We start from the raw sequence: 12,399 nt of genomic DNA, 5'->3' as shown, positions 1-12,399 counted from the left end.
TCTATAATTTTTATACTATATGATCTTTGTGTTGGCACCGTATATAAGATTCAAGACAAATATTCTCTCTCAAGGTCATGTTTTCAGGTATTATTGTTTTTCTTTCCATTTCATTTTTAAAGGACTGTCCGTGTTACATAGACCACTCCATTCCCTAAAACCTGACTCACTCCAGGAAAATCTGCGTGATTAAGGACTGGCAGAGTTTGGCTCAAGTGAGTAGCATGCAGCACAGCATTGCTTTTAAAGGTCGCTGCTCAAGGAGCAGTGGTTTCTTTTAAATTCACTCCTTACAGTAAATGAAATAAGGAGAACATTGTCTGGGGACAGAGGATGGGAGAGCTGCTGCCTCTTCTGCCTTGCTGATATTCATCAAGACTTATTTGCTGCTCTGGCAAATCTGATGTTGGACAATTTATGGAAAAAGACTGGCAACTCTTTCCTAGTTCTATGATTGAAACAAAAGTCATTACTGCTTCAAGTCTGGGCACTATGTGCAGACCATTCTTTTGCTCCTGAGAATTGGTAAATGTCTGAGGAGCTGGCAGAAATGCTTCTTATTCCCTTTGAAAAAAACTCTGTTTGACAAGACAATTTTCTAACAGTAAAGAGAGTTAAACAGATACTAGCAGAGGTAAACAATGTATATCAAATTTCTTACACTCTGCCATACCTCCATAAGTGTGATTTACAGCAGAAACAACATATGTCCAACACAAAATTTTTTCAAGTTGTTAAGCTAGACTGTCTGTATTTCACCTTAGTACATATACATACTCACAGCAAAAGCTCATTTCTAGGCTTGCCTTTAATAGGAAGCTAGGATTTAAAGTTCATGTAGCTCATTTATTTAGTGCAAGACAGTTTACACAGTCTAACTCACAGTCTGTATCAAGACACAGAGTGTAGCCAGCAGGCTGAGAAGTGACTATTCCTCTCTATTCACCAGTTGTGAGACCACTTCTGGAGTACTGGGTCCATTTTGGGGCTCTTAGTGCTAGAAAGACATTGACAGACTAGAGGAAGTCCAACAAAGGGCCACCAAGATGATCGGGGCTGGACCATATAATGTTCAAAATGGGGCTGAGTTTGTTCAGCCTTAAAAAAGCCAAGGCTAAAGGGAAATAAAACTACTGTCCACAACTACTAGGAGGAGCACAGGGCTAGGGCAAGCGGCATGTGATACAAGCTGGAACATGGGAAACTCTGACTTGGTACAAGGAATTTTGTCTTACTGTGAGGGTTAGGGTTAATCCTGGGATAGGCTGCCCAGGGAGTGCAGTATCTCTCATTTTGGAGATACTCAAAACTCTCCTGGACATAGCCTGGCATAACCTGCTGCATCTAGACCTGCTTTGAGCATGAGGTTGGACTAGAAGACCTCTGGATGTTCCATCCAACATATATGGTTCTGTGATTCAATGGCCCATGTTTTGCCATGGTTTATGGGATGGAAAGTTAAGTGCACACAACGAGAAGTATCCACAGTTGCTTTGGAGGTGGTCACTGAACAGCACATTTCATATTGAACAGCCCATTTCCTACTTGACTCTTTCTGGCCTTGGTGTTTTCATGGGCTTTTGGTTCAAGGTGGCGTTTATGGGGGCCCTTCACTGCCTCTCTTTTATGACCAATAAAAACTGCTGTTGTTTATTGGAAATGCATTTCCATCAAGCATTTCAGTTGTGCCTGAACACAGAATCCCCTTGTAAGAAGAAATAACACCTTCTCTCCCTTGCATGGGAAGTAAACCCTTGCTGGCTTAACAGCTTCTAGGAACTTACACATCTTCTTGAATTTCTCTAGGAGTTTGGAAGTGAAAATAAGGAACAGCTCTTCCTTAGCTAAAGGATCCTGAGCTAGACAGATTGTAAAGATTTGTAGCATTTCACTACACTCTCCAAGACATTAGGAGCAGCAAAAATAAATGTTAAGCTAGAAAGAGTGTGCGGAGTAGAGCACAATAGCAACAGCCCTGAGATGAGTGAAACACCACTGTTGACTATTTGTAAGAGAAGGAAAGGGAAGAACTGCAGGCCCTTACAGCCATATATTATACAAGTGCTCCAATTACTAAAACTGATGGCATGCATTTATGTCTGCTGGTAGACAAAAAAAAAAAAAAAAATAAAATCCTACAATTAAATTGATTTGGGAAATGAAATAAAGGGGGGTAGGAGAATTGAAACTCCTGGCTCTTTATTTAGTCATCAAAGAAATCTATTTTGCAACAAGCTAGAAGAATTCCATTATCAGTCTCAGAAGTACTGAAGGACTAAGAGCAGGGCCCTTTGTGAAGTGATAGCCTGAATTAGTAAAGATCTAAGGCTGTTCTCAGGACACGTTTTGAATTCCAAAACCAACTGTAAATTGCTGAAGTTACTCCTTGATACTCCTCTGAGTATCCTCTCCTCTGTCCTCTGATAGGAGTGTAATACTGAGCTATAACCAAAGCAAGGAGCATTACCTTTGACAAAGGAAGAGCTCTTGTTCAGAGTCTCCTTTGGAAGAAAAGGAGGATGGAAGAGGGAAGATAAGGTTGCTGATCCTTGAAACTACCTGAAGTAGTAATGCACATTGACCTAAGTGACAGAAAGTAAAGGAGCATTCCTGTTCTGGATGGCAGCTTCTGTAGGGTTTGGGATGAGAATTGTCCAAGCATCAGTGCTGTATTCACAGAGTAACCAAACACTCCTGGTTCCTGTTCTTGGGAGCAACAACTAGGGCTGAAGCACCGTTCAGTGAATCAGGCCCTCCAGCTGCACACTGAGAAGACACTCCCTTGAACCTCCCAAGTTATGCCTGCAAGAGAGGCATCAGGCACACAGCAAAATGCTAAGTAGAACCTATTGATGGATTTAACGAAGCTAGAGCCTACCAGAAGGGCAGCAATGTTGGCTGGAGCTAGTCCTCAGTTAAACCGGCTGGCAAGCCAGCTTTTTTGAAAGGTTACTGAATATAGAACTAAATAAATACAGCAGCTGTTGTCTTTACCTTTGCAGCCTTGTAAATAAATATGCAATCTTTTATTTTGCTCTTGATGGAATATGTAAATGCTTTATTCATCCTTACACCTGCTGTGGCAATATCCACATCTTCTTACGAGGAAGAGCAAATCTGTGCAAGCTGGGGTGCTTGTAACCAAGGATTTCAGCAGTGGTTTGGAGCAAAGGCATCCCCTTCACACTGCTCCAGAAGCAGTCTGGAGGCCGGGAAAACTAGGCAGCAGGCTCAGGCGTGAGGCGCGTACATCAGCCCGGACCTGGCACTACCTCCCTTCCTCCAACCCCCTTTTTTTCCCGGTGGCAGCGCTACAGCTGTTGCCTCCGGAGTGAGACGCAGCCGACACATCACGAACCGGCGGCCCGGAGCCCCCTTCCCCGCACCCGGAGCCCCCCTCCCCTGGAGCGGAGCCCAGCGGGCGGAGCCGCGTCCCCCCCCGCCCCGCCCGCGCCCTCCCCCGGCCGGCGGGGACGGGCCGCCCCGTCCCGCCCCGTCCCGCCCCCCCGGCATGCGGGGGCCGCCGCCACCGGCGCCTCCAAACTTTCGACGGGCCCAGCCGCGCCGCTGCCCCTTTGCCAGGGAGGAGAGAGCCGGCCCGGTGAGCGTGCGAGGGGAGGGCGGCGGGGGGACCGGCACCGGGGGGACCGGCACCGGGGGGACCGGGGCCGGCGGGAGCGGCCGCTCCTGTGCGGGGCGAGGGGGCTCCGCTCCTCGCCCTGCCCTGCCCTGGGAGACCGGCTCCGGTGGCAATGGCCGGCGGTGGCCACGCTCGGAACCCCGGGGCGGGAGGAAGGTGAACATGGGAAGGGGGGCATGGAGGAGCGCGGCCGGCGTGGGGCAGCGCCCGGGGACGGGTGTCTGGGGAGCGGGGGGCAGCGGCGACACCCCGGAGACACGCTTGCCGCCACCTTCGCCCCGAGCAACCCCAGCGCCTTCCCTAGCGCCGGCACTGCGGTCCTGGTGGAAAGGCTGCTTGCTAATGGCATCACGTATTTCACCCTTTTCGCTTACTTGCTCTCAGAACCGATGTAAATCCTCTACGGGCCTTCCTCTGCCGAAAGTTAGATGCGATTTCATGCCCACCCTGAGGATCTGACTGCTGGGGGGAAAAAAAAAAATGGAAAAAAACCCCTAGTGCTGTGCAGCACGCAAGGTGCGCAAATAAATGCTATCAGCTGGAGAGTTTATACCAAAAAAGTGCAGAAAGGGTCCTGTCAGACACTACCTGAGGTATCAAATGCCACCTCGGTTTTCCCCCTATACTCTGAAAGCCACCAATTCTTTGCCCTCTTAACTGTCCCACCAACAGTATCAAACTTGTCCAATTTATTTCATCACTTACTGACATGCCAGCTCATCTCTGCTTGAAACCCTGGTCATCCCTGCTTCAGCTTTATCTTATTGACAAGATCAAAATGCCTTTCATCAGCCCAAACAGGCAGTAACAAATAAAATAAAAGTGGCAGAACAAAAGAAGGCTTTGCTAAAAAAAAAGGGTGTTGGAAGTAGGAATCAATAGAAAGTCAAGGACTAGAGAAACAGGTGAAAATATTTTTGGGAAGAAAGGGATGCTACCTTCTTTGGCTGAGCTACATCCTCCTGCCTGGATTGATGGCAAAGAAGGGAAAAAACTGTGAAATTTGCCTCCTCTCTCACCCTTCCACTATAGTGTCTAAATATGTCCTGCTCTGATTTTGCACAGGAAAAAATTACGAGATTTTTGGAGCACCAAACAGTCCTGGGACCTCAACAAATCTCTAATAATATATGTAGGCATAATTCTTGAGTGTAGCTACATGGGTTGAAGGAAGAAGCTCGGCAGAGTTCTGAACTTCTGTGTAGCCTTGGCTGTGCAAATTGTGGAGGGTCTCTTACATTTTTAACCTGGTGGACTAAAGGTGTATTGATGAGGAATCCCTTCCTGCCCCCTGTGCTTAGGCTAGTAGTTGATAACTGATTGTATGACTATAAAATCTGTAGGGTAAGTTTGTATGAACAGCTAGCACATCTCAGCCACATATCTTGTGGTGTTTCACATCTCAGGCTTACACTATTAATTGTACAATAAATGCAGACTAAACAGTATAACATAATTCTGACCAGTTTAGTTGTGGGGAAAATACCTTTCAGTTCATGCGGTTGATCTGTTGCTTTTGCAAAAAGAGCTTGCCCTGAGAAATTCTTTGGTATATTGTGTGGGATGCAAACAAACACGAAGGGCTCGGTCCCCTACCGGTAGACAACCTTCCTTTCTCGGTTAGGAAATCACGCTTAGGGATGTCACTGATAGATAGTTAATGGGAACAGAGGTAGGGATCAAAACCCACAGTGAAGTGGATCTCATTAAAAAGAAAATAATTTTTAAAAGTCATGTGAAACCAAAGGCATTAATAGCTAGACAGTCTCTAGGCAGACCTGGATTAAGCTATGTGTAACACCTGATGGCAAGAAAGTGACATTTCTTCTCTACTCTTGCTTTCTTTAGGGAATGTATGAATGGGGAAGCAGAGTTAGTAACTCAGGTTTGGCCTTCCCCTCAGTGGCAAATGCTGTTTTCTCAGTGAGCCCACTGGGCACTGGGAGTTTCTTAGTATTTTTTGCCAGGTGAAACCAAGGAGCCCCCAGGTGCACGGTGCTCCCTTAGCATGCCACCCACGGTCTGGGCAGTCTGCATGGGGACGTGCACATTTTACATAGGACTGAAGTCCAAGTCAGCAATTAACTGTAAAACATCCATATATCCATCTCAGGGCAGCATAGAATTCTCTTAGGGCAGCATAGAATTTGGCTTAGCCTGTGTAGGGGGAGGCAGTAAAATGTGATTTTGATGTCAGTGGTGAAATTCTTACTGACATCAGTAGGGGAATGATTTGCTCTTCTCTATGACTGCAGTCAGAAATGAATGCCTGATTGGCAGCCTCCAAGGAGCTGTGTTTTCTCAAACATTATACAGAAAGGAAATATTATGTATAACTGAGTTTTAATTGTTTCTTGACTTAATTTCAGCATGAATAGGTTACACAGTCATTTCAGAGAAATGCTATTATTTCAGTTCTATTAGAGTATTTTTGCTTGCCTTGTGGCACAACCTCTCCTAAAAGGAAATTCCTTAAAGAAAGATCTCAGTAATTAGTAATCTTGTATTAAGGAGGGGCATAAACCTGTAAGAATTTAGTAACCATTAAAGGAAACACTTTCCATTAAGGAAAATCTGAAAGATTATTATGCTAATAACAGTCTGGATGGTGCCGTTCCATGTAGAATTCCCGTAGGTATTAATGGAAGTTTTGTGCTAAATCAGCAGTAGGTTTAAGTAGTGGATTGTAAAAAAGAATATGCTGCCCAGCAGGATCATAATCCTTCTGCATTTACTTAGGCAAACTTTGTCTTTGAAATGTTTTTGAAATCTGCCCCAATTTTCAGCAGAAGTCATGCCTGAATAATATTCTGGGATCGGGCTTCAAATGTTAAGGGCAACAGAATTTAAATATATTAAGACAGATCGTCTCTTAATCCTGCGATGTAGAACGTGGGTTAGGGGAGGACAAAGCTGTAGCTTTAGCTCATTACTTTTTGTCTTAGCCACCGCGGACTGATTTCTCCACATGTTCTTGTACTGGTTTGTTTTCAGAGACAGCTCTGTTGCTTAGACCAGGCTGTTGCAAGGATGGGGCCCCTGGAAGCAGTAGGTGAAGAAAACCAGACAGATGAAATGAAAATGGAGCTGTTCACTAAGCTATACTTGCCAAGATACACCACACCGCTCAGTGAATTGGCTCTGGACCCTAAACCAGAACTGAAGGACAGCACAACGCTAGTTGAAGTGCAGATAATCCTCATCTTTGCTTACTGCTCCATCATCCTACTGGGGGTGATTGGAAACTCGCTCGTGATCCATGTGATAATCAAGTTCAAAAGCATGCGCACAGTGACTAACTTCTTCATTGCCAATCTGGCTGTGGCTGACCTGCTGGTGAATACATTATGCCTGCCCTTCACCTTGGTTTACACGCTGTTGGGTGAATGGAAACTGGGCCCAGTCTTGTGCCACCTGGTGCCTTATGCCCAGGCTCTTGCTGTGCACGTGTCTACGGTTACTTTGACTGTGATCGCTTTGGATCGGCATCGCTGCATTGTCTACCACTTGGAAAGCAAAATCTCCAAGCGGATCAGCTTCCTGATTATAGGAGTTGCCTGGGCAGTCAGTGCCTTGTTGGCAAGTCCTCTGGCCATCTTCCGTGAGTACTCGCTGATTGAGATCATTCCTGACTTCAAGATTGTGGTCTGCTCTGAGAAGTGGCCAGGGGAGGGGCAGCTCAACTACGGCACCATCTACAGTGTCTCCATGCTCCTGATCCAGTACGTGCTGCCTCTGGCAGTCATCTCCTATGCCTACACCCGTATTTGGACCAAGCTCAGGAACCATGTTAGTCCTGGGGCAGGGAATGACCACTACCACCATCGGCGGCAGAAAACCACTAAGATGCTGGTGTGTGTGGTTGTGGTGTTTGCTGTCAGCTGGCTGCCATTTCACACCTTCCAGCTAGTTAGTGACATTGACAGTCAAGTGTTAGACCTGAAAGAATACAAACTGATCTACACAGTGTTTCATGTTATTGCCATGTGCTCAACATTTGCTAACCCCCTTCTCTATGGCTGGATGAATAGCAACTACAGGACGGCCTTCCTCACGGCCTTCCAGTGTGAACAGCGGCTGGACTCCATCCACCCTGAAGTATCAGCAGCTTTCAAAGCCAGGAAGAAACTAGAAGCAAAAAGGATTCAGTTCCCTGGAGACTCTTTCACACAACCTACCAATGTCTAAGATGTCTGACTTTAAAGAAGAAATTAATATGTTGTGGACAAAGGGATGAGTCCATGTTGACATATGCATTTTTAATGCATAGTTTTATTCATAAATGCTGAAAGAAAAGTAGTAGGAAAGTCAAGGCGTGTGGTATGATTTGAGGGGAGTTGATTGGCATCAAGAGTACGTAACTATACAACTGCAAGGAAATAAAAGGGAGAGACTGTTTATGGCTGTCTCTAACATGGTAAGAGACACTCCCATCCCTCCCATCTCTCTTTGACAAGTCTAAATGACAAAGGCAGAGTTTGCTGGTTTTGCTATAGGAAGGCAAACGGCTGATTTGTAGCATAGGAATATTGATGGTGAGAGCAGGTAATTTTTATATCGGACGTGGAGATCAGGGAGAGCGGAAATCTGCCAGGAGAATGAAACCTGTCTGGGGGAATGGGCTGTGCTGTTTAAAGCTCAAACTTTTCAGACCTCTTCTCTCCCACAGGCATCTTTTGGGAAGATAAAGGAATTAAGAAGAGAAATATGTTACTGTTTTTTGACTTGTACTGAAGTACTTCAAACCAGAGCATTTGAAATGGACTAGGGGGAAAAAAAGAAAAAACCAAAACAAACCCACCCAAACAACAGATTCAATGTGAAGAAAGGTCAAGTTTCTACATAAAATGAAATGTGGGTGTTGGTCAATCAAATGGAGTAAAAAGTCATTCCTTAAGAACTGGCTGTGGTTATGCTGGTGAGAAAATCATGAGCCTGTGACCTGCTCAGTCATTCCCTGCAGATCCTTACCTTTCATTCTGTGCTGGGAACAGCTCACAAATGCAGTGCTTTAAAGTGGCATGTGAGGGCCGGGGATGCAGGCTCAGGTCTTCTGTGAGCACTTCATAAACTGCTTAAATGTCTAACATGTTATTAACTCCACAGGCTTTGAATTGTTGCTGCTTTCTCCCTGGATAATAAAACAGCAGATAATTTTGATCCTCTGGAAAGGCTGCTAGATGGTAATGTGCTTTTCCTTATTGTGGTTTTATGTCACACACTCGTCTTGGAGCTTTTTCCATCTTTAGCCTTTGTAAAAATTAAGAACATCTGAATGACTGTAACCTTATAACAGTATGCTAGGTTTATGTGATAACTTATCAGTTACTCTGCATGCTGTAGTTAATAGTTAAATTCCTTTTTTGCTCAGGTATAAAATTTTAATCTGTTTACTGTGTTGTACACAGCAATGTTCAACTCTTCTGTGTCTTTGTTTAGCCTCTTTGAACTCATTAAAGAGACAAAGAAAACTTCAATCCATGTTTATTCCAAGCTGCCCTGTTGCTTATCTGGAATGAAAATAAGTGTGATACTTTCACTTGGAGTCTCTTTCCACAGCTATGTTTCAGCTGCGTCGTGGTGTGTTTTTTTTTTTTTTCTCTCTCAATTTTTCGTTGTTTCTAAATTCATTGTGTTCTCTCTTACAAATTATAACCCAACAAAACTCCACTACTGAAGTGTTAGCAATGTAATGAATGGTATCAGGTCTTTATCAACTGGAGAAATTAATCTTTGTGTATGCAGTATTTGGCACCATCCCTTAAATATCCATGAAATCATTTGGACTTGGATTTTCATGAGTAGAGAAGGGAGGTCTAGAGAATTAACTAGTGTTTACTCAAGCAGGAAAAAGTATCCATCATTCTTAAATAGTTTTACAAAAATAGATTAATTCTCAGCCATGTTGAGAACATGATATTGTCCACAAGTTATTTTTGTCTGGGTATTAATAATACCCAAAATGTAAGCTCAGAACTGTTATGGGTGAGGAAGGATTACAGGAGTGTGCAATTAATATGGACATCAGTCATATGTATCGGTTACAGTTGACTCTGAACCCTTCATCAAAAGTATTATTGCCACAAATAGCCTCCTTTATTTAAAAAGCAAATGGTTTAAAAGTTCTGTTTCAGCCCTTTTAAGCCTGTTAAGAGTGTGGTACACAGACAGTTTTGAAGTAACCATGACAGTGTGTGCTAAAGCTACAATTGCCAGACTAATTCGCTGTAATTTTAAGTCTGGTTTACGTCATCCTGTATAAAAGTGATTAATTACAAATTATCTTTCAGTCTATTTCATGGTATATTTATTTTACTGCTTCCTGAGCTTTTTCTGCAGCCATCCTGTTGAGCCAATGTTGGTGTGCTAATTTATTGCATTGCTTTCCTCTCTGTTGTGTGGAGATGGTGCCTGGGTGAGTGCCTGCTTTAGGGTCACAAACCTCCACACAGGGTCCCACTGCAGGGTGTGGATTTTCCTGTGGGCACTTGAATATGGGATGCAGACAAGCCAGCACGCACAGCCTGTTGCATAGCTTAGTCGCTCCTTGGGACTTGGCTCCTGCACAAACATAGATATGCACTTTAATGCCCCTACATGTTGTAGGAAAATTAGGCATTTTCTCACCAAAAAATGAGGTAGCAATGTCCCTCAGTTGCCTCAGATCCCAGCTGTCAGAAGTATGTGGAAACTCAGGGTTCGTCCCTGCTTCCCCCTAAGGGAGGAAACCTGTAAGCAGGCTCTAACCACTGGACCGAGGAGTCTGCAGGGGAGCCTCTGCTTTGCCTGAAATAGGAACCAGAATCCAAGAAACCCATTCACCTGTTACTGCTTTAATTAGTTTTTTAAAAAGCATTGTATTATTTTCCTGTTGAATTGGTATGAGTTTTACACAGAGTCAAAGAACCTCAGCAGCAACCCCCATTGAAGAATTTGCAAGTAGGCAGTGGGGCACCCAAAATGAAGTGTCATCATTGATTCAGGGCAAGAATTTGAACCAATGCACCTCAGTTCTCAGGACCTAGCCAGCACACTGCAGCCTCTCCTGAGGCAGCAACATACATCTTCTTAGAGCTGTTGTATTGTGTATAAATAATTAAACATTGAATATTGTGATTTTATGGGCAGGTGTTTATGACCTTTGCATGACATTCAGGTTCTGGGCCAAGAATATCAAAACAGATATAGAAAGAATTTAAGTTAGGCCCCTCCACATTCTTCATGAGTACTTCTACTATAAAGATACCACAATACAGGCAGGAGGAGAACAAGGAGAGTAGCACTGTGCTAATTTCTGTGTGGGTCTCTGGGCTCTCAGTTGGGGTTGGTTTATAAAAGACCTGCCCGCCACATGAATCCCATCAGATGTGATCTAGGATCTTAGCTGGTCAGCGCTTAGTTCTGGGCCTCCCTGGAAGAACACATCTTGATGCCTTGCAAATTTTACTGGCAGAAATGTGTCTCCAGGCTTAGGCAGCAGCAGAGTACATAGTGCATAACAGTACATAATTAGATATGTACAGCTGCACTTGTACTGTCTCCCAGCAGTGGCTGGACACAAGTCAGCTCAAACTTGGAGGCAGAAGAGCTGCACTCATGCACTCTCCTGAGGGTTTAATGCTTTTGCCTTGAAGGAGGACATAGCAGCTTGGGGCCAGCACTGCAGGCACGACGCTGTGCTGCTTCCAGACGAGTGTTAAAAGTCACGTTGCCTGTTCAGGGCTACAACCATTGGACTACAAGTGGAGAAGTAATCCTGAGTAAGCTTGCCAGGGTCTTATGGGAGACCATGAAGTTGGGTTTTTGGTATGTGGGGACAGTGCTGAATCCTCTCACCTAGCCCTATGAGTAAATAGTCATCACTGAGAATTGTGATCTCCACGTAGAGCAGCAGACTATGACTGAGCAAAAAGTATTTCATTGTGAATCTGAGAAAAAAATAGATTTGAGGGCATAAGCAATTAAAATAGAGGGACTAAGCCTGGACAACAAATGGGTTTAGTATAGATACCTATTTATATATAAATTGTATGGCAGAGCTGTGCCAAAGCTGTTTGGTATGGTTAAGTTTGTTGGAAATAATTATCTGTTGCCCCACAGCTGGTATAACTATGTCTTGTATAAAATCTATAATGGACATACATACATTGCCAAAATATGAATAACTTAAGTTAGATAACACCAAGAGTAATAACTAAATGGAAAATATTATCTGCATTCTATCTGGCAGACCACAAAAGAACCACTGAATTCACAGATTAGTATAATCCACCTCCTTGCTTCGTAGTTTCTAAACTCCCTCAGGGATTTTTCACATATTAATCCAGATAATGACCTTAAGGGATGAATTTTGTCTTTGGATCACTGAGTTATTTACCTGGTACTGTCATTGTAAATGTCACTCCACAATAAGGGAGCTACTTTGTGCCAAATTACAGGTTCTTTGCCCTGAGAAGCTAGGAGATGTATGTAAATCTATGCAAGGTTAGCATTGCTGAAGAGCCATGTTTTTAATACTGTAGGATAAATGCTTATTTATGCAACTGATTGTGATTTTCATATCTCATCTTCATTTTTGAAAATATATTAAATTGGATGTTATTTTAAAAGAAAATTAATACAAGGGTAGTGAGGAAATCTGAAGCTGCTAAAACTGGAGAAGTAAGAAAGTCAGAGGATGAGCACTTACTTCAAGAAGCAAGCAAGAAAGAGAAAGAACGGGGATAGTGAGGATGTAATTGATTTATAGACTTTCCCTC

At 43.9% G+C, this 12,399-nt stretch overlaps 1 protein-coding gene across 1 annotated transcript; it reads left to right on the top strand.

Annotated features, from left to right (window-relative positions):
• The first annotated feature begins 3,558 nt into the window (after nucleotides 1–3,558).
• On the top strand, nucleotides 3,559–9,042 carry NPY2R (neuropeptide Y receptor Y2). Its single transcript, XM_074865086.1, has 2 exons — nucleotides 3,559–3,601; nucleotides 6,635–9,042. Exon 2 carries the CDS (start codon nucleotides 6,671–6,673, stop codon nucleotides 7,826–7,828), a length of 1,158 nt encoding a protein of 385 aa, XP_074721187.1. The 5' UTR covers nucleotides 3,559–3,601; nucleotides 6,635–6,670; the 3' UTR covers nucleotides 7,829–9,042.
• Nucleotides 9,043–12,399: the final 3,357 nt, after the last annotated feature.

The sequence above is a fragment of the Strix uralensis genome, chromosome 4 (assembly GCF_047716275.1).
Source record: "Strix uralensis isolate ZFMK-TIS-50842 chromosome 4, bStrUra1, whole genome shotgun sequence".
NCBI lineage: Eukaryota > Metazoa > Chordata > Aves > Strigiformes > Strigidae > Strix > Strix uralensis.
Note: the sequence above shows the minus strand (reverse complement) of the source record. Positions and strands in the feature narration are given on the sequence as shown.